This window comes from Diabrotica virgifera, chromosome 6, assembly GCF_917563875.1.
Source record: "Diabrotica virgifera virgifera chromosome 6, PGI_DIABVI_V3a".
Classification (NCBI taxonomy): Eukaryota; Metazoa; Arthropoda; class Insecta; order Coleoptera; family Chrysomelidae; genus Diabrotica; species Diabrotica virgifera.
In genome coordinates this window covers 215,598,172-215,621,904 of record NC_065448.1, presented here as the reverse complement: position 1 = coordinate 215,621,904, position 23,733 = coordinate 215,598,172, and the positions used below count along the sequence as shown (strand labels likewise).

At 33.9% G+C, this 23,733-nt stretch overlaps 1 protein-coding gene across 2 annotated transcripts in view; it reads right to left on the bottom strand.

Moving 5' to 3' along the window:
- LOC126887220 (uncharacterized) overlaps window positions 1-23,733 on the bottom strand; it is a 161,741-nt gene that overhangs the window by 10,821 nt on the left and 127,187 nt on the right. For both annotated transcript variants that reach the window (XM_050654618.1, XM_050654619.1), the window contains exons 4-9: window positions 16,979-17,227; window positions 16,461-16,670; window positions 15,439-16,377; window positions 15,173-15,388; window positions 13,817-14,059; window positions 1,660-1,881 (exon numbers count right to left, since the gene is read on the bottom strand). In XM_050654618.1, coding sequence (XP_050510575.1) covers window positions 1,660-1,881; window positions 13,817-14,059; window positions 15,173-15,388; window positions 15,439-16,377; window positions 16,461-16,670; window positions 16,979-17,227 — 2,079 coding nt within the window. The remainder of the gene's footprint in view (window positions 1-1,659; window positions 1,882-13,816; window positions 14,060-15,172; window positions 15,389-15,438; window positions 16,378-16,460; window positions 16,671-16,978; window positions 17,228-23,733) is intronic.

Genomic DNA, 23,733 nt, shown 5'->3' with positions numbered 1-23,733 from the left:
ATTAATATCTAAGATATAAGTACAAACATGTATATAGGGTAAAAAATTATAATTATTATCTAATAATTGAAAGTATCAAAACCGAAACTTCAAAGCTAAAAAGCACATTATTTAATCAAACCGCTCAGTGGTATATTTTCATCTGAGTCTAAATCTGAATCTTCAGACCAAGCATCTGATTCAGACTCGATGTCCGCTTCATCATCCTGGACGGATAAAAAAACATGATTTTTGTCAGTCTCTTCTAAAAGTGAATCTGGTCTAGCATCCTAAATAAATATCTGTTTTTCGTTTATTCGCGGTGTGCAAGTACTTGGAAAGGGAAACGAGAAACGACACTGCGCGAGTCGCGGAGAAATATTGCAACTATCTTAAATAATTCATATTGTCAATTGAAATTGTCAAATTGACGTATATTTCATACCTTCTGTCAATGAAGCAGAAAAATTATATATTGCTCCACAATATTGATATGATATGCAATTATTATATAAAGGTAAATTTAATTAATTGTATTTTGCTTGCAGTACTGCATTTTAATAACTAATTTTATTTACTACATTACATACAATTGTTGATGTTTTCATAACATAACCTGAATCTTATTTTTTCTTCTTATTATTTTTTTGGACTATGGCCTTGACAATTATCCAGTAACCAGGACTAATATAATTGGCCAATATAATTAAAAGTGCGAATAATAGTACAGAGCGTAGAAATAGGGGTCGCTTTGCCGAACTTGCACGGTCCCAATAACCAAAATTAAAGGAATAGCAAAAACTTCCGAAGTTTATCCTGTGATAATATATTTTTTTTGGTTGTATGTATGAGGCCGTGTAAAGACCAGATTCTTTCTGAAGACGCGGAAGATGAATGTCCATTTAAAATTCCGGAGGCAATTGGCATAAGTGGCTGCGATGTTCACAAGCCTTGCCACCATATAACGGGATGAGTACTATTTGTACTATCCCATAAAGAATTTCGACTAAAAAATCCAGTTTTTTTCTAAATTGAGTTGGATTTGCCACCTGCTTCCCCACATCTCATAAGTTTATAACTTCCATTACTTGGTCTTCATTCAATTATTCTCGTTTAAAGCGAGCATTAAGAGAATTGGCTGCAACGTTAATCGGCTTAGAACAACATTCGTAGCGTTCTTCAACATATTTGAGCAATCTTTCGATAAGAGAACTAGTCTGGTCAACTTGTTGGGAAATATTTAATATTGGGTCTTTTATATAGGTATGCCTACTTAAAGACAAAAGGCATTTCTGATAATATATATCTACTCGATTCTACTAAATTTATCGATTTTGATACGGGATGCAGAATTTGTTTAGTACTTATATTGTAACAAATTTCAATTTTTCCGGAAATTTTAAATCTCTAGTCATGACAAGGTGGATACGGGTGTCAAAAACCTTTCGTAGACATTAAATGATGTTCCTGGAAATAAAAGATGGATAAAACTATACCAACAATGAAAGCATGAGTCAGAAGTATAATGAGAGATCCATTATCGAGGAGAGAATCAAGTAGATGTTAAGGGAGATCGATGGAACATAACGTAAAATACAATAAAATAAGTAGCAAACGTACAGTAGTAAAAAATGTAGGATATTTTTATTTATAATTATTCTATTTATGTAAAACATATACCTGAATCTCCAGTGTTTCTTGTTTTTTGGAAAGATCCAAATAGTTTCGGTTTTAATATACATCCATTATCGTCGGTTAGAGCGACACTGCTAGATCCAGCTGAATCTGTAGCTCTGCAGTCTTTAACCTGAACGTCGAAACCTGGATCTCCAGATACGGATACAACCAAAGTCATTTGTTCACCAATTTTCACTAATCCGTTAACAGGCTGACCGAATGGACCTAAAAATAATGTAAAATTTGTTATAATACATTTATCAAAAAAATGTCTGTATATCTCATTAAATGGACAAATGATAATCTCCAAGTAATAAAAGTCCTAATAGAAAAGTCTGTGGAATACAACTAGTCCTGTCGCCAGGGGGGGTACAACGGCCTCGTTAATTCAGATGGACTTACTCAAGTTTTTTTTATGTATTTTGACCCGTAGAACACGAATTTTTTGGGTAACAGTTGATCCGGATGTCGATAAGATTGTTATAGACCAAGAACTTGAGGAATCAAATAACAGCGATTTTTGGCAAAACAAAACAATATTTTGTATTTTTTGGGCCATTTTAAGTAAAAAATATTTCTACAAGTTTTTTCGTAGGATGCACAGTTTTCGAGATAAACGCGGTTGAACTTTAAAAAAATCGAAAAATTGCAATTTTTGAACCCGAATAACTTTTGATTAAAAAATAAAATAGCAAGTCTGCTTACCGCATTTGAAAGTTTAAGTCAAATTATATCGGTTTTGATTATTTGCATTGGTAAAAATTTATTTTTTTATTGTTTAACAAAGCTATAAACACGTAGGGTTTCCCGTGCTTTTACATGCGTTTTAACGCATGTAACGTAGAAATAGTCTTGATTGCACTAGTACCTATTCTACCTACTCGTTCGATTTTAAATGAGAAATCATAGAAACATCACTCACGCACTAGTTGTTTGTAGCTTTGTTTAGCAATAACACAATAAATTTTTAGCAATGCAAATAATCAAAACCGACATAATTTGACTTGAACTTTCAAAGGCGCTAAGCAGAATTGCTATTTTATTTTTTAATCAAAAGTTATTCGGGTTTAAAAATTGCAGTTTTTCGATTTTTTGAAAGTTCAACCGCGTTTATCTCGAAAACTGTACATCCTACTAAAAAACTTGTAGAAATATTTTTTGCTTAAAATGACCCAAAAAATACAAAATATTGTTTTGTTTTGCCAAAAATCGCTGTTATTTGATTCCTCAAGTTCTTGGTCTATAACAATCTTATCGACATCCGGATCAACTGTTACCCAAAAAATTCGTGTTCTACGGGTCAAAATACATAAAAAAAATTTGGGTAAGTCCATCTGAATTAACGAGGCCGTTGTACCCCCCCTGGCGACAGGACTAAACAGGCCCCCTAGCCTTGGTATTTCGTTGCATTGGAATAACAAAGTTCTATCTGCCTCAGGTGCCATTTTTAGTTATGACTGTTTAAAGTTTCTATGTTATGTATTTATTTTACTATTATCGCCACCTGTATGTGTTAGCAATGTGAATTTAAAAAAAATTATATATTTTTATTAACTGTAAAAGGGTACTTCAATAGTAACTACAAAGGAGTTCTGATTTGAGAAAACTTATTTAATACAGGTTTATCTTCCACATATACACTTGTTTAACAATTATTATATAATAAAACAACTTCAAGTTATTTGATAAACTCTTATTGTTAACTTATAAACACTTTTAGTTCTTGCAGATAGGACCTTGTGTACTTAGTTGACTGTTTTTTATTACAGTTAGAACCTTGTTAACTTATCAACATTTAAAATTATTCATAACTATCCATACTGCGATATAAATTATTTTAATTTATATCGACAATCTACGGTCGGAATGGTAAAAATCTGTCTTCCTTAGAGCCTCCTTGACAACAGGTAGACCTAGAAATAGCACTATCGGGGGATGGAGGAAGACAGATTTTAATCAAAACGAAACCGTAGATTTTCTTATTTTGTTAATGCCATACTCTGCATAGAGTACAAAGACTCGTTTCATATGGGCTCTCTGAACCGCAAAGTGGAATGTTTTCCTGGCGGTGCCTTTTGGTACCTATGTTATACCTGGGTTAAGCAGAAAGCTTGAATTGAGTCGAAATTCATTTCGCTTATTCCCCGTTAGAGGGCGTTCTATCCATACTGCGATATAAATTATTTTAATTTATATCGACAATCTACGGTCGGAATGGTAAAAATCTGTCTTCCTTAGAGCCTCCTTGACAACAGGTAGACCTAGAAATAGTACTATCGGGGGATGGAGGAAGACAGATTTTATTCAAAACGAAACCGTAGATTTTCTTATTTAAAATTCTCTCAAATAGAACCTTGTAACTTACGTATTTCAGCCACCTGTTAATATATGTTGGTGCTAGTATCATATTAAGGTGAAGAACATAAAATAGAAATAAGTTACATAAAAATCTCAATTTCGACAAAAATTGCAAATAGAACCTTGTTATTCTGAGGCAACGATTTGTTGATTTTTATAGGGCATTTGATTCGGTGGAATTAACATCAATAATAGCAGCACTGAAACAATGTAGAGCGGATTATAGATACACGAGGATGATTAAATACAAATACAACAATGCCACCACCATTGTGAAATCTCACGACACGACAGGTAAAATTAAAGTGAACAGAGGAATTCGACAGGGGACACCATTTCGCCTAAAATTTTTACAGCTGTCCTTGAATAGGCAATGAAATCATGGTCCTGGGATCATAGAGGCATTAATATTGATGGCGAAAGATTGACATACCTTAGATTCGCAGATGACATCTTTCTATCATGGATAACATCGGTGAGACAATGCATATGCTTGAAGAAATGGCACAAGCTGCATCAGCAGTGTAGGTCTCCGAATAAACGTAAGCAAAACTCAAATAATGACAAATTTAGTGTTTGCGTAACACATTAGAATAGACGATGCCGACATATCAGAAACTCGATGTGTATAAATACCTTGGACACCAGATAAAAATTGGAAAGTATAACCAAACGTACGAGATACAGTGTAGAATAGGTTTAAGATGGCTGCGTTTTGGTAAGCTACGAGAAATAGTCTAGGCGCCAAATAGAGGTCACCGTGTCCTTTTCCATTCTGATGGACAAACTCAACGGTATCTTATGGATTTTTGGCTGCTGATTACGAATTTCGAGGGTGGAATTCGATTCGAGTGGTCAAAAAATTGTTATAAACAATTTAATTGTTTATAAATTGGCTCTGGCTCATAAACTAAAAGAGATAAATAAAGAATATTTTAAATAAAATTTGTTCGTTAATAAAAAACAAAGAAAAAACGTTTACTAAACTTAAATCCAACAATTAGAACTCAAGATATTGTAAAATTAGTGCACAATGCAAATTGCAAATTGAAAAATAAGTATTTTTCGAAGCTTTATCGATCGTAACTCGGCTTGTACGCATGAAAATGAGCCTTAGAAGGTTTCATTTTAAAGTTTAATGAATATGATTCCAAACAAAGTTTGTTAAATTACCTTGTCTTCATTTGTTTTAAAGTTATATCCGTTTGAATTTAAAATTTTTGATGTTTTGCAGAATTGCGTGGATGTTAATTAAACACCGAAGTACTTCTAGTCAGTTTTATTTTAAAAGAAAACTCAATAATTCTACAAATAACTTAAACATCAAAATCAACATTTATTTTTCCTTGACACTTATTTTTGCTTACAGTTGACATCTGACACTTATATAACATTGTTTCCAACTACATCATACAATAACAAAAATCCCCTAGATTTGCCGTTGCTTATTTTTACTGGGTATTCAACACCCCCCCTCAACGGTAAATCTCCTAGATCTAAATTAATTTTTTTATTCTAAACCTAGCAACTCTCTAAATTTTTTAAACAGAGTTAAACCTAATGGTTTTGTACATATGTCAGCCTGTTGGTCACTTGTATTAAGATATTTTAATACAACAATATTTTCCTTAATTTTATCTCGTACAAAATGAAATCTAATATCAACATGTTTTAGTCTCTTATGAAATTCCGGATTTCTACTAACCCTTATAGCGCTTTGATTGTCTGCATGAATTAGAACCGCTACATAATCAGGTTTTATTTTTAAATCATACATTAAGTATCTTAGCCAACATGCTTCACTCACACATACACTTAGTGCAACATATTCAGCTTCAGTAGAGGACAAACTGACTGTAGACTGTTTCCGTGATGCCCATGACACCGTGCAATTAAAAACTTTGAATACATATCCTGATGTAGATTTTCTATCAGTACGGTCACCTGCCCAATCTGAATCTGAGTACCCTACTATCAAATTTTCCTGTTTATATTTATGTTTATAGTATATCAAACTCATAGTAACTGTGCTTTGAATATATCTCAATACTCTTTTTATTGCTACCCACAAATCGTTACTTGCACATGTTTGATACCTGCTTAATATACCTATAGCTATACACAAATCTGGTCTTGAGCATAACATTGCATACATCAAACATCCTATAGCAACTCTACATTTCTTTTCTATCTCTATGCTCTCAGATTTTTTTCGTTTGAGAAAATCGTGGTGAAAATTATTATCCATTGGTGTTGTTGATGGTTTGCAGCTTGACATGTCAAATTTCTTCAAAACATTTTTTAAGTAAACAGTTTGATTAATTTTTATTTTGCCTTCAGACAAATTTTGAGTTATGCACATACCCAAAAAATGTTTTATTTGACCTAAGTCGTTCATTTTGAAGTTTTTGTTTAAAATGTATTTTATTTTCTCAACTTCTTGATCATTTGTACCTGCCAACAGCAAATCATCAACATACAGCAAAATGTATATCCTACCTTTTTCATTTACTTTAATATAAAGACAATATTCATATTCAGATCTTGAAAAACTCAAATTTTGCATCAAATTATGAAATTTGTCATTCCAATTTTTAGGTGAACTTTTCAAACCATATAAGGATTTTCTTAATTTGCAAATAGTGCCCTCTTTTTCTTTAAATCCCTTTGGGAGTGAAATAAAAACATTTTCTTTAATATCCCCATTTAGAAATGCACTACAAACATCTACTTGATGAATTTTCATATCAAAAGTATTACACATGGCTAAGAAAATCCTTATTGATGGTAATTTTGCTACTGGACTATAAATATCATTAAAAAACATACCAATTTGTTGAAAAACTCTAGCTACCACACGAGCTTTATATTTCACTACTTTACCATTTTCATTTTTCTTTTTCTTGAACACCCACTTGCACTCAATGACTTTTTGACCATCACTACTTTGCACAAACTCCCATGTTTCATTTTCTAGCAACGCATTTATTTCTGATTGCATAGCTTTCTTCCAATTTTTACACTCACTACTGGCCACTGCATCATCATACGTCTGGGGTTCTTCATCATCACTAAAAGTCAACAAACTCATTTCGTCATCATCCAGAACATAATCATCATATCTTGAGGGTCTTTTTATATGTCTTCTCAGGTCATATCCATGCTCCTGCTCTATTTCATTCACATCTTCAACACTGCTATCAGTTTCGAGGTCACTCTCACTGCTTTCTTCTCTATTATTTTGAGGTTCTTCTGCTTCACTGTCATCTTCTTCTGACTTTATCTCCTCACATATCATCTGTATGTTTTTATTCATGTCTGTCTCCCCATTTTTTATTTCTATGGTTTTCTCGGGCAAAAATATGACATCTCGATGAATTTCAACTTTATTTTTGTCTGGGACAAATATTTTGTAACCTTTTACATCCTCACTGTAGCCAATAAAGAAACCAAGCATATTTTTTGCATCCCATTTTAATCTCTTCTCTTTTGGGACATGCACTGATACTCTAGAACCAAAACTCTTGAGTGTAGAAATATTATTGACTTTCTTTTTGTACCATAATTCATAAGGTGTCACATTTTTTATGCTACTAGGGCCTGTTCGGTTTAAAACATACACTGCTGTATGTATGGCCTCTGCCCACAAGTTTTTATTCAACTTTTGCCCTTGTATCATAGTTCGGGCTGATTCAACTAGGGTTCTATTTTCCCTCTCAGCCCTACCGTTCTGCTGAGGCGTATACACTACTGATCTCTGATGTTTTATGCCTTGATAGTCAAGCATCTCCTTTATTTCTTGGTTCATAAACTCTAAACCGTTATCTGATCGTAAATTTTTCATCTTGCAGCCTGTCTCTCTCTCGGCTAATGATATAAAATTTTTAAGGTGTTTCTTAACTTCTGATTTATTTTTCATGAAATACGCGTACCTATAATTTGTATAGTCATCCTTTAACAACAGGAAATACCTATTTCCCCCTAAAGACTCTTCTTCCATAGGGCCACATACGTCTGTATGCACTAATTGTAATGGCTCACTTGCTCTTGATTCACTTAACTTGAATGGTATTCTGTGTTGTTTACCTGTTAAACACTGTTCACACACGAATTTTTCGTCTATAAAATCAATGTTATTTTGCCTTAAAAAGTTTCTCACATATGTAGTATTTTGATGTGCTAGTCTGCAGTGCCAAACTCTCAAACTTTCTGTTATTTTTGCAGAATTACACTCTGATAAAAATACATCTACTAAACAGCTGTTTTCTTGAACTTGACCGTCAGACAAGTTTTCGTTAGGGGTGCGTTCCGAAATTAAAATATTTGCAAAGGTTTCAGTGTTTTGTTCTTGTGAGAATAACATTTTGTATAATTTGTTATCCCGTGTTGCCAATGCTCTTATTTCTCCTTTGTCATTATAAAATTCACATTTTTCATTGTTTGACAACATCTTATAACCTTTATCTAAGGCACATCCAGCTGAGAATAAATTAAATTGTAAATCTGGCACAAATAATACATCTGACAGGGTTGACTTTATAAATTTCTTACCATTAAATGCCCATAGAGTTATTTTTCCAATACCTTTAACTGGTAATTTTTCTCCATTTCCGACTTTTACTTGTTTTTTATAGCTTATCTCTATCAATTCTTCAAACAGATCTTGATTCCAGCACATATGTTCGCTAGCTCCTGTGTCCAAGCACCATTCATTTTTATTTTTCTTACTCCCAGTATATACCATGAATGCATTACTGTCAATTTTATTTTCTTCTCTGCTTGTCTGTTGTTTTTCATTTTTATTTTTATTAAACCAACACTCTTGTAAGTTGTGTCCTCGTCTTTTACATTGACTGCATACTTTTATGTCTTTCTGGCTATTATTATCTCTCTCTTTCTTCTTGAAAAAGCAATTTTTCGCAATATGGCCACCTCTGCCACAAAAATGGCACTTTAATCTGGTTTTCTTTTGCCCTTTAAATTCTCTGCTTGTATCACTTTTCATCGCCAATGCTGTGCTGCCCTGTGCTGACTTACTTCTTTCTTCTTCGATAAGTAGTCTTGATGTAAGTTCATCTAGGGTTTGTTTATCAGATGGTACGGATTCCCATGCGGATCGAAAATGCTTATATTCCTCTGGCAATGCCATAAGTATTTTTGTCATGATCATTTTATCGGACAGCTCTTCACCAGCTTGCTTTAGCTTATTTTTTATCTCTTCAAGCTGTGATATGAATGAGGCAACATTTTTACCTGATGAAAACTCCAAGAGAAAAAACTTTTGTTGCATTAAATGAATGCTCACCTCTGACTCTTTGTCGTAAATAGACTTCAACTTTGTCCACATATCTTTCGAGGTCTCACAGGATAAAATGTGTGTCATAGGGCCTTGCTCTATTCTGGTTACTATAAATTCTTGTGCTTTTGAATCACTAGCATCCCATTTCTTTTGGTCATCTCCAGTAGTGCTCGGTCTCACAGACTTTCCTATTACTATGTCATAATAACCACGGCTTTTTAGCACTACCCTTGTTTGAAATTTCCAGGCTACCCAGTTGTCACCACCACTAAGTTTCAACGCAGCCGATGAATTTTCCATTTTTCGGATTTATGTTTTTCTTTTTTTATGTATATATACTCGAGCTTCTTTTTCACCTTTTTTTCAGCTTTTCTTTTTTTTATTTTCGTTGGCCGCGGCAAACTACCGACACAGGCTCTTCAACACTGACTTTTTTACTGGCGAAATACTCACGAAACAAGTGATCTGGGCCATAACCTGATGTTTTGCAGAATTGCGTGGATGTTAATTAAACACCGAAGTACTTCTAGTCAGTTTTATTTTAAAAGAAAACTCAATAATTCTACAAATAACTTAAACATCAAAATCAACATTTATTTTTCCTTGACACTTATTTTTGCTTACAGTTGACATCTGACACTTATATAACATTGTTTCCAACTACATCATACAATAACAAAAATCCCCTAGATTTGCCGTTGCTTATTTTTACTGGGTATTCAACAATTTTCTTAAAAAAATTGTACATTAATTTGATTTTAAGAGTTTCAATCAAATTTGAGCTATAAACATTTATACTTTAATTAACAATAATGATAGAAGAACTTAAAAGGAACATTTTGAGCTTAAGAAAATGTTCGTATGTTTATTTTTGGCCAAGATATCGATATTTTTATAGCGCGCTCTGAGGCGCGAGGTTGGGTCACTGCGTAAAGGTTCACGCGCTAACTTCTCGATGCAAATTATAATTTCTATGTTATCTTCATTTGTCATTTTTGAAGATCTTAATAAAATTTTATCATATAATTCTTATAATTAAATCATCATACTGTACCTCGTATCACCTTTCATTCTATTTACTTTGTCTTCTATTTTTTGTACTAAATGAGAAAAAAAAACATTCAAAACTAATAGTTCAGAAATATAACTAAAAACTGAGTTGATATTATTTATTAATACTATTTTTACAAACATTATCTTTCATGCATCTGCATCGAGATATACAGAGAATCTCAGCTTTTTTACATCTGCATAAGTTCTTAGAGCAATTTTTACAGTTACATGGTGGTACTAAGTCTGTTCTTGTAGGCAGTAAAACTAAAACTTTCTGGGGCTTCAGAGTCTAATTATCTATATGATATCCATATAAAGTGGATCTAGTTCTTTTGCAACATCATCAAGGCACGTCAATCGTGTGTATGCCGCCACAACATAAATGCTCTTTTTATATGCAATGATGATGCTGTAAAAGAAGTCGATCCATTTTTATATGGATATCATATATTGGCTCATTTACAGTCCGTCTAATTTACTTACCGTTGCACGTCATTATTTACGTTAGAGATCTAAGTTGACATTGTTGCCCAATTACGAAAAATTCTTGAATTCATTTTAAATCAAATACATCACACAGTTTTTGCGGAAGTGGATTATACAGCAAAACAAATTAATATTCAATGTAAATAAATATAAACTTTAGAAATAGAAAACAAAAATTAAGTTATAATCTTACGTTAAAGTACATAATAAAAACAGTAAACAAATACTTATAGTAAAGAATATAAACAAATATGAAGTGTCATCACCGCAACTGTCAAATAAATGTTACCAATTTATGCCAAAATATCATTCGATTATAGTTATAGTGTATTCCGAACAAATGTGCTTCATAAAAACGCTTTATAATCCATTTATACAAATTAAATGAAACATATTATTGTGTATTTCTTTAAGTTAACACTAATGGAAATCTTTAAATATTATTTCTACGCGTATATAATAAAATATGCCTAGTGGCTGTAACGCCAGTGTACTCGGCAAAGTGATTCTAAAAAACAACACATCTGCCGCCTAAATATTTCGTGTTGGTATCATGTGACGTCTCGGGCTATGACGCGGATGACGTGCAACGGTAAGTAAATTAGATGGAGTATACATGCGTAGAAGCCGAGTTACAATCGATAAAGCGTCGAAAAATACTTACATACTTGACTGTGAGCCGATTTTGCGCCTCATTGCGCACCATTAAAATATCGATATCTTGACGAAAAATAAACTTACGAACTATTTAAAAAGCCCAAATGTTCCTTTTGAGTTCTTCTATCATTATTGTTAATTTAAGTATAAATGTTTACAGCTCAAATTTACTTGAAACCCTTATAAACAAATTAATGTACAATTTTTTTAAGAAAGTTATAACTTCAAACGGGTATAACTTAAAAAAAATGAAGATAAAGTAATTTAACAAACTTTGTTTGAAAGCCTATTAACGAAGCTTTAAAATGAGACCTTCTAAGGCCCATTTTCATGCGTAGAAGCTAAGTTACGATCGATAAAGCTTCGAAAAATACTTATTTTGCAATTTGCAATTTGCATTGTGCACTAATTTTACAATATCTTGAGTTCTAACTGTTGGATTTAAGTTTAGTAAACGTTTTTTTCTTCGGTTTTTAATGACGAACAAATTTTATTTGAAACATTCTTTTTTATCTTTTTTAGTTTATGAGCCAGAGACTTATAAACAATTAAATTGTTTATAACAATTTTTTGACCACTCACATCGAAATCCACCCTCGAAATTCGTAATCAGCAGCCAAAAATCGATAAAAAACCGTTGAGTTTGTCCATCAGAATTGAAAAGGACACGGTGACCCCTCTGGCGCCTAGACTAAAATATGTAAAAATGACATGCCCATCTGCCTGAAGAAAAATGTATGAACATTGCGAATTGCCGGTCATAACATACGGTCATAGAGACCCTAAAATTAACGAAAAGGTTAGCAGAAAATCTAAGAGTCACCCAGAGGGCCATGGCCATTGGCCATGGACCATCAAGCAGATAACAAAAATCAAAGACATAGTAAAACATGTGGCTGAAAAGAAATGGAGATGGGAAGTTATGCCGCAAGAACACTGAACGACAGGTGGATTAGAAGGTTATTGAAATGGCGACCGCGGGCGGACAAATAACCGCGGGCGCTGGAGTGACGATGTAAAGAGAACTGCCTGGAACTGGATGATGGTAGCTAAAGTGAGGGAGACATGGAGAAACTGAGAAGAGACCTATGTTCAGCAGCGGACGATAACGAATAGTTCATGATCTCATTAAATTGCTATAAATGTAGGTACCAATACCAAGAATGTCTTCCAAATAAAAAAAATCATTAATGTGAATACTAAAGGTAATGTGCTTTAAGACCAAAGCAATGATCATCGATAGAATCAGAAACAACCAAGCAGAGATAAGAAACATAGCAGGTTACGAAGTGGTCAGATATAATTTAATTACTTAGGCTCCGTTATTATTTACAGTGGAGGATGCGAAGACGAGATCCGTCGACGCATCACATTGCCCAGATCGGCAACAGCTAAACTCATAAAAATATGGAAGAACACTGACATTACAAAAAACACAAAATTACACAAATGTTAAATGGGTTGCATGTGAGAGTTCATTTTAAATGAAGTAAAAGACAGACGTACTCTCAATCATTTATTGTAACTTCCGACGACCGGTTTCGCTCTCTAAACTATGCAGAGCATCTTCAGGTCAACGGTTACAAGTCACTAAATGATTCGGATACTAAATGATTAAATGACCGTCGACCTGAAGATGCTCTGCATAGTTTAGAGAGCGAAACCGGTCGTCGGAAGTTACAGTAAATGATTGAGAGTACGTCTGTCTTTTACTTCATTTACAAAATTACACCTTGTTCGAACATTGATATTTCCTATCGCCACCTAGGCTTCAGAAACTTGGACGAGCAAAAAAGCCGATTCGAAATGTATAATGGCATTTGAAATGTGGGTCTACCGTAGAATGTTCCGCATACCATGGACCGCACATCGCACAAATAATACAATTCTATCAGAACTTAACATAAACTCTAGATACTCCACAACTATCAACCAAAATATACTAAGCTATCTTGGACATATAACTAAAAGAAGAGAAGGCATGAAAATAGGCTGATAGTTGAAGGAAACAGCGGGAAAAAGATCCAGAGGAAGATCTCCAGTATGATGGCAGGACCAAATAAAGGATATGACTGGTTACTCATTCTCCGAAACAAAACAACATGCACAGGAGAGAGATAATTGAACAGAAATAGTCAAACAAATTACATGACGCCACCACATCCTTACGAACGAGCAAAGATCTTTGGAGTAGGCTTTAAGAAATGTTTGAAAATGTTTTTTAATCAGTCATTCATCACATCATAGCTAAAATAGTTTAAAACCCGTTTTGATCTCTTCTGATAACCCTACACATACTTCACTTACCTCTTCCTAAGAGCACATCTAATTTAGCCATGGCGGTATCCCCGCTGAAAGTCACAATTTCTTGAGAAAGCATGCCGACCATAAGTGTCACACTGAGTTGCTCTTTCAAATTGCCCTCCCAAAGACAGCGAACTGATCTTACTGTATCCCAGACTTCTTGTATACCTAGTTCATTCTGAAGGACCAAAACATTCTGAAGATAACTTTGTCCTTCCGTGTCGAAAGCATTTATGAATTCAGTTCCTTAAATTAAATATAATAATTAACAAAAGGCAAGACGAATATTATACTTGATATTTTGACTAAGAACAAAAAAAAACACAGAAATCATGACAGTTTTATCACTGAACACTCCATGACTATGTTCCACTGATAGAGTTGTTTGATAATTATAAAAAAGTGGGTGAGAATCCACTTCGTCAATATTTTTCTTGTTCTTCAGCCTGTTTCCCTGTTTGTTACCACTCCTGGATAAAGGCCTCCGAATGAGTTCAACACACTTCTCTGTTTTATGCTCTTTGGTGTCAGTTTCACCCCACTTTTTTGTGTTCTGATGTCATTCAACCACCGTTTTGTGGTCTTCCTCTACTACGAATGTGTTCTCGTGATCTCCAAAGTACAATGTTTCTTGTCCATCTTTTGTTTTTCTGTCGTGCCACGTGTCCTACCTAGCTCCGTTTCATTTCCCAATTCTTGCAATTACTTCTTCCACCTTAGTATGGCTTCGCACATTATGCAAGTAGCTTTTGAATAGGTTTCCTTAGGAGTTGAAGCCAAGAAATGCCTCTGCCATCTGATTATCTTTTTCCATACACCATGTCCTAAACAACAAGTTGCAACAAGCCATATATCACTTCTCATAATATGGCCCAGATATTTTAATTTGTGGTGTTTGATTTTATGAACGATCTTGCATTTCTTCCCTATTATGTACAACCTCAAGATTAGTCATCTGGTCCACTTAAGAAATTCTAAATATACGCCTGTAATACCACATCCCCAAGGCTTCGAGCTTTTTTATAGACGGATTATAAAGCGTTCGAGCGTTCAATATTACGTACAGAAAACATAATATGATATTATCATCTGAGGATGAAACCTTTGGTTCATGAGTTGTAAATCATAACTTCTGAAGATAGATCTCATCTTTACGAATGCTGATCTTGCCTTGCTCTGCGTTGTTTTATTTTGATGGACTTGTTCCATTAACTGCTTATGTTGGTACTAATGTGTCTGTAGCTATTGACCTTGATAATTGGTTGTAAATTAACCAACACTTTATAGCGGTGATTTTTTCATACCCTAAAGGCTTTAATTAAATAGAGAAAAGAAGAAGAACATAATTTATAAACTTACCACACATATTAAGGTTAACGGTGAAAGAGTATTTAGTTTTTCCAGAATTTTCGTTGACATACCGACATTCTGGCATATTGTAATACCCCTTTGAATAGATAACTCCATTAAATTCCCTATTAAATTCAATGTTTATAGTCATCATATCTTTGGCGCATTCTACATCCAAAGCATGAATATGCGGGGGATGTTTTTCGTCTTCGTCACTTGGTATCTCTAAAAAACAATTATTAATATGATTTCCTAAAATGAGCAACTAAGTTTACCTATAATTCCAGATTCTCCATTTGGTGAAGCAGTTTGCTCAGGAACTTCTGAAGTAGGAGCCGCTGTTGGCAAAGCAGTACTTGCTGTGGTTTGTTCAGCAGAGCTTTCACTTGTTGTTAGTTCAATTATCGGTTGAGTTGTTGTTTCAGTTTCTTCTTCAACAGGTGCAGGTGGAGAAACACCTGGCGATGTAGGTGCAGGAACACCAGCAGATGAGGACTCTGTTGGAGGTTCAGTGGTACGAACGTAACTTGGTACTCCTGTTGAAGATGATGTCGGTAACTCTGAGGGGGGTCCGGTAGGTAATTCTGTGCTTACAGTTGGACGTCCTGAAGTATATTCAATTTGGGGGCCAGTGGGATATTCGGAGGTCTCTGTTGGACGACTAGTTGTATATCCTGGACTTTCAGTTGGTTTTACTGTTGGAAACCCTGAAGTATCTGTTGGACGACCTGTTGGGTATCCTGAAGTATCTGTTGGACGGCCTGTTGTGTATCCTGAAGTATCTGTTGGACGGCCCGTTGGATATCCAGTAGGTTCTGTTGGACGACTTGTTGGATATCCAGTAAATTCGTTGGAAGGAGTCCTGAAATCTCCTGGTCCAACTGTTTCTCCAGGTCTATAGGTAGGAAAACTGGGGCCTGTAGGAGCACCAGAAGGATAACCTGTAAATCCAGAAGGTTCTGTTGGACGACTTGTTGGGTATCCAGTAAATTCATTGGAAGGAGTCCTGAAATCCCCTGGTCCAACTGTTTCTCCAGGTCTATAAGTAGGAAAACTGGGGCCTGTAGGAGCACCAGAAGGATAACCTGTAAATCCAGAAGGTGAAGATGTTGGGAATGTTGGATAACCTGTCTGACCTGTTGGATACCTAGTCGAACCTTGGGAGGTTCCTGTAGGATAACCTGTAAATCCTGATGGTGAAGAAGTTGGATAACCTAGAGATATAAAAATTATTACTAAAATTTGCCATTATTAATAGTGATGTTATAGTCAACTGGTGTCTCTTGTGAAGGTGTACCTGTGTAACCAGGAGAGGTTTGTCCAGGTGTTTGTGTATCACTAGTATAAGGTGGTCGCCCTGTTTCTGAAGTATATCCTGGCCTTTGCGTAACTCCAGTAGAATCTGTATAACCCCTTGCTCCATTGGTATAGTATGTTGATGGAGGAACGTAGGTATTCTGCGGTTGATATGGAGGTCTGGTTGGAGTTTGAGTAGGATAACCGGTACCTGTAATTATTTAGATAATTGACTACAATAGAAAACAGACCATAATTTATGAAAGATGTGTAAGGTTGCAATATTAATGAAGTTTTAGTTAGCATAAAGATAAAAGTAAATAATCATTTAGTTGGCATGTGACATTTGATTATGTGTAACAAAATTTGCTCACAAAAATAATTAGATACCTACTGTAAAATATGTAATCAATGTTAAAGAGCCAAATTAGATAAATGTGACAAAAACGAGGAACGAAATAAGCAAACGATGACATGCATAAATATAATTTGTAGATTTATACTAATAAAAAGACTTACTTCCAGGTCCAGTGGAATAGTCTCCTCCAGAAATTCCAGGAGAACTGATACCAGTAATTCCTCCAGTGGCAGGGTTGGTATAAATGTTAAAAGGTGGTTGAGGAGTGATACTTCCAGCTGGTGGATAGCCACGATCTATAAAGTTTCCTTCATCATCTATTCCAGAACCCTGACCTGGTCTCGGTTCAAATGGTCTTGGTTTTTGTGAGTTTGTTGGTGGAAGATATTCTCTTAGAGATCCTTGTCGAACTGAACGTAAAAAGCTTATTTTATATTATATTTATATTTTATATTATATTATATAAGAAATATATCAATATCAATATGATGGAACAGCGTGGACAATATATAAGAACAAAGATAACAACAAATACAGGGATAATAACTACGAGATAAGAAGGATGATAAAGCAGGCAAAAGAAAACACTTTGAAGAGAAACGAAAAGAGATCGAGGACCTTAGAAAAAGATACCATTCGAAAGTCAAAGAAATGACAGGATTAAGAAAACAAAATCTCACTGGTGCACTTCTGGATAGACACGGGATTACTATGACACAGACCGATGAGAAAGTACAACGCTGGGCAGAATACATAGACGAACTGTTCGATGATAAAAAAGGAAACCTGGAAACCATAAACATAAAACTTCCTTAAGAAGAAATAGGTCCAGATATTACAAGAGATGAAACAGTACACGCATACGCATTAAAAACAATGCGAAGAGCGGGAAAAGCAGCTTAGCGGAAAAAGAGAGGAATTACAGATGAGCAAACAGTGATGTTCTAGCGATACTCTTGAACCAAATTTATAGCTCAGACGTATTATCCAAAGAATGGTTAACGTCGATTTTTATTTGTCTCCCCAAAAAGAAAAACGCAAGAGAATGCGGCGACTACCGCACCATTAGCATAATGTCCCATGTGCTAAAGTTGCTACTGAAAATCATCCATACCCGAATATATCATAAACTGGACATATACCTTTACGGATATACAATTTTGGTTTTGCAAAGGCCTAGGAACGCGCGAAGCTCTTTTTTACTTGATATACTAATATATTAGGTGCTTGGACGTCAATTAAGTTGGATCTACCCCAAAATCCCGACAGCCAAAATCCCGACAGCCAAAATCCCGACGGCCAAAATTCCGACACGCCAGAATCCCGACAGACCAAATCCCGACAGGCCAGAATCCCGACAGGTTTGATAAGTTTCTTTTTAACCTTTAACTACACGCACTGGCGTATTTTGTACGCCAGATATAAGAAATCTACTGCAAATATATTTAAAAATTTAATTTTTGACCTTGTTTATCTCTCTAACCTATCACTGGAATATGCTTTACAATTTGGTTTTAGTTTCGTTATAATCGGCGTTCTGGGAAGATCGTAATTTACAGTTCATTATTTGCTGTTTTCGGTGGTGGACAATATACGCCACGATTATATTAATATAAGTCGTAATATAAGTAAATATTTCAATTGTTTTTAGTCATTATGGCACAAAATATATTTTTCTTTATAAACAAGACATTTTCTCCTGTAAAAAATCACATTTCAAAAAAATTTTTATTAGTAATTTTATTTATCATGGAATCCAGTTATTCCATGATTCCAGTTATAAATCCCAATTGGCTTACTGAGAAGGAACTCCAAGTATTCACTGATGCCGAATAAGGTTTATAACAAAACAAACAACTAAGTGTATTTTTCAAAAAAAAAAAAAAACAAATCCGCTGATTTTAAGTGTATTTTCTTAAGGCGTATAAAGTACGCAACGCGTGTAGTTATGTTATAACTTGATGTGCGGGTAGTTAAAGGTTAACATATAATTACATTTATTTCTTGTTTTTTGTTTATGGCTATCTGTTTTTAATTTGTGTTACTAAACAAAACTGTTTACCTTTTAATATGAACTAATTTTCTAAATTAAATTTCTAACATGGGTATATGCATTAAATTATTTTTTTTTGCCAGTACAAAATATAGTCCAATAATAAATCAAATCCTGAATTCAAGTTTAATTTCATATAATATATAATATCATGTCACTTACAACCTTCCATTTCAGTAAGTACAGCTTTTATATTATAAAATGAAGTGTTTAAATAATTTTTTCTTTTAAAGTACATAATAATTAGTACCCGTGCTTATTAGTAAGTAATAATTTTTCAATTTCAATACTCTGTAATATGATTTGGTATTGCATTTGAAAAATAAACAATAAATATTCAAAATGTAGTGGTCGGAATTTTTACTAGATAATGTTGCATGTCAGGATTCTGGCGTGTCGGGATTCTGGCGTGTCGGGATTCTGTCAAATCATGTCTAACAAAATATTCGATAAAGTACGACATAAACAATTAATGAATGTCCTGAAATCAAAGAAGATAGACTACAATGTCCTCAGGATCATATCGAATTTATACTATAAGCAGCGAGCAAAATTACGTGTTAACGAACAAAAGCAAGAAAGACAGAGATGCGTATTGTCACCAATTATTTTTAATGCCTACTCAGAAGAGATCCTGTTTCATCTTCTTGAGGATGAAACAGTTGGAATAAAAATAAATGGAGTCATCTTAGCCGAAAATATTAAAGATCTTCAGATACTGGTGAACAGAATAGCACTGTATAGCTAAGAATACGGTCTAACAATGAACATCAAGAAAAAAAATTATGAGAGTATCTAAAACTCAAAGAAATAACGAGAATCTCCTCATAAACGGATCCAATGTCGAACGAGTAGATCAATATGTATATCTTGGAACAATGATCAATCCACAAATGATTACTTCCAAGAAATTAAAATTATAATAGAAAAGGCTAAAGCAAATTTTAACAAAATGAGAAGAGTGCTCTGTATGACGGTACGGGGTTGCAACCCCCGATGATGGAATTGATTAAGTTGAAACACTAATTACCGGAATATATAGGGTGAGGCAGATAACTGGCCTATTAGAAATATCTCGAGAACTAAAGGCAACAGAATCATGAAAATTGGAATAAAGGGGTTTTGAAGGATGATCTATTAAATGAAAATATTTTCATCTCTTTGCAACTTCCGGTTATACCGGAAGTTGCTTATAACTTCATTTTTTTAAATGGGACACCCTGTATATTTTTACATTTTTGGATTCTCTTCGATGTCTTCTTTCTTAAAATATGAGGTTTTGTAATATTGTACAGGGTATTTTAAAAGATAATTACTTTTTTTTATTAATTTCGTAGCAACATTCACACCCTGTAGAATTGTAGTAGTTTGACATCTAAAACTATACTTACGTTCAAATGATTTTTAATATACTCTACTATTGTTAAGGATCATTAGTATAGCTAAATTTTTAATTTTAGTATACAGGGTTGGTCGAAACTCGGAATGAGTATTTTCTGAGTTTTCTTAAATAGAACACCCTGTATTTTTGTATTGTAGTGAAATGATATTTTATAGTACTTTTTTATTTCTTAAGCATTCCCTATACCTAACTGCTTTAATTTGTGAGTTATTGGTGAATCAAGCTAAACATTAATTGCAACAAAAAATACGTAAAATTTTATTAGGTTGGCCGTGAAAATACTCAATCCCAAATAATTTTTCAGAAATAAATACATATTAATCCAGACTGGTCCTTAAAATTACCAATAATGGTTTAGCTATCAAAATACCTACGTAGTTAAGATTGTTGGTTCGATTAACAATTAAGCACAAATTAAAGCAGTTAGGTATAGGGAATGCTTAAGAAATAAAAAAGTACCATAAAATATCATTTCATTACAATACTAAAATACAGGGTGTTCCATTTAAGAAAACTCAGAAAATACTCATTCCGAGTTTCGACCAACCCTGTATACTAAAATTAAAAATTTAGCTATACTAATGATTCTTAACAATAGTAGAGTATATTACAAATCATTTGAACGTAAGTAGAGTTTTAGATGTCAAACTACTACAATTCTACAGGGTGTTAATTTTGCTACGAAATTAATAAAAAATCGTAATTATCTTTTAAAATACCATGTATAATATTACAAAACCTGATATTTTAAGAAAGAAGACATCAAAGAGAATCCAAAAATGTAAAAATATACGGGTGTCCCATTTAAAAGAACGAAGTTATAAGCAACTTCCGGTATAACCGGAAGTTGCAAAGAGATAAAAATATTTTCATTTAATAGATCATCCTTCAAAACCCCTTTATTCCAATTTTCATGATTCTGTTGCCTTTAGTTCTCGAGATATTTCTAATAGGCCCTTTATTTGCCTCACCCTGTATTTATTTAAGTCACCATGTACGACAATAAATAGTTGGTGTAAGGAATGGAAACGTCTATACTTTAACCACGTCGGTTTCTGAATAATGAATAATCCCTTTCTTTACTTTCTACTTATCTATAAATAAATACCAATTGTTTGTTATGATTGACCATACTTGAATGTGACCGTGAATTACTAATAACAATATAATTGCTGACTTCGGTGTTTTCAAAATGCGTGGCCTAGATTACAAAACCAATGTCACCCATTTACGAAATCCAAACAATGCATGTAAATAATATTTGCTTAAGACTTTTAAAAATTAAATCGATATGGATTAACCCATTTTTTGGATGCTAATATAAATCCTTTAGATCCCTATCCCTTACAAGAAAAATTTTCTGAGAGATGTACATTATTTTCCCTGCCCTTCCGACAAGAAGAAAATTCTTTGTCTTTTTCACAAGAGATTTGAAGTTAGAGCTAAGAGTTAAGTTGGCTAGATGCTACGTTTTCTCGACTTTAATGTATGGAATCGATGCCTTGGACTTGAGCCTTGATGCACTTGATGCAAATGAATGGAAATTAATGAAAAAACTGGAATCATTCGTATTGTGGGTGTATAGAAGAATTCTGAAAATATCATGGACAGAACACGTCACAAACAAAGAGGCTCTGGGAAAGATGAATAAAGAAATAGAAGTCTTAAATACAATCAAAACCAGAAAATTGGAATATCTCGGACATATTACACGTGGAGAGAGATACAATTTGCTCCAACTCATTATGCAGGGAAAGATCAAAGAAAAAATGCATAGAGAGACGTAGAATATCACGGCTAACTTGAGAGAATAGTACGGATGTACATCAAATGAACTTTTCAGAGCAGCCGTCTCTATAGTTCGAATAGCTATGATGATTGCCGATCTTCGTCGCGGAGATGGCACTTGCAGAAGAAGATATACTTGAGAAAACCAGTTGACTGGACACACAATTTTAAATTCTTAGCCAAGCCGCACACCAAAGAAACATGAAGTGAAAAACATGAAACATGAAACGAAAAACATGTTTCATGAAAAGAAAACACTGCTAAACAAATCTCAAAGTCCGCCTACCAATGAAACGAGTGTGATTCATGCTCATGACACATTTTTATTTTCGGAGAGTTTAATAAATGGCCGGACATATATTTGTTTAGCATTGGTTTATTTCCATGAAACGTAATTTACGTTTCATGTTTCTTTGATGTGCGGCTTGCCTTAGAAATCAAAGAAACATGAAACGTAAATTCCGTTTTATGGAAATAAAACACTGCTAAAAAAATATACGTCCGGCCATTTATGAAACTCTCCGAAAATAAAAATGTGTCATGAGCATGAATCACACTCGTTTCATTGGTAGGCGGACTTTAAGATTTATTTAGCAGTGTTTTATATTCATGAAACATGTTTCACGTTTCATGTTTCATGTTTTTCGTTTCATGTTTCATGGAAATAAAACACTGCTAAACAAATAGACGTCCGGTCCATTTATGAAACTTTCCGAAAATAAAAATGTGTTATGAGCATGAATCACACTCGTTTCATTGGTAGGCGGACTTCAAGATTTCTTTAGCCGTGTTTAATTTTCATGAAACGTGTTTTACGTTTCATGTTTCGTTGGTGTGCGGCTTGCCTTAGATAGATAATAATAATTTGTAACGTGGTGACACATTGCATAGGCAAGTACAGTGGAACCTCGATAAGTCGGCCCCGGATAACCCGGAAGTCCGGCTAACCCGGACCGATTTTCATCGGACAAACATTTCAAGAATAGTATGTATTATGTTAAAACATTTTATCTGCAGCCGCTTCTGGAATGTCTTAAAAATATCGAATTTCATTGATAAAACTTCCCTTCAATCATATAATATTTGAGAGATAATGGGTATCTGTGTAATTTGAACTATATGATAGTAAAAATGACTCATGCACACGGCGGCGGCAGAGCTACATTCATTATCGCAAACAACAGGCACCTGTTATTCCTTTATTTATTTTCAACTGTCTTTTAAAAAATTGTTTTTTAAACAATGGTCTTTTAAACAATGAAAGAGTCACTGTTCTTAAATTACATAAGCAGACCAGACGAAATTATTGACACAACTAAACTGACTGAGTTTTTTTACCTAGAAATAATTAATAATACTCTATATTGTCTATACTAAACTCTATACAACCATAGGTAACTGTGCATATATCTTTCATATTATTTTGCTTATAAGGGACTTTATCTATAAGTATACCGTATTTTATTAATTTTTACCATGCCCTCCGGCTAACCCGGATTTTCGATAACCCGGATCGGCCGCGGTCCCGATTAATCCGAGTTATCGAGGTTCCACTGTACATACTAAGACTAAGAATACAAGCAAGCTCCCAGGGTTCTTTGTCGTCTATTTCAAAATATGACTTTATTAATATTAATTAATATTAAAAAAAACAAAAAAAATTATACAATTAA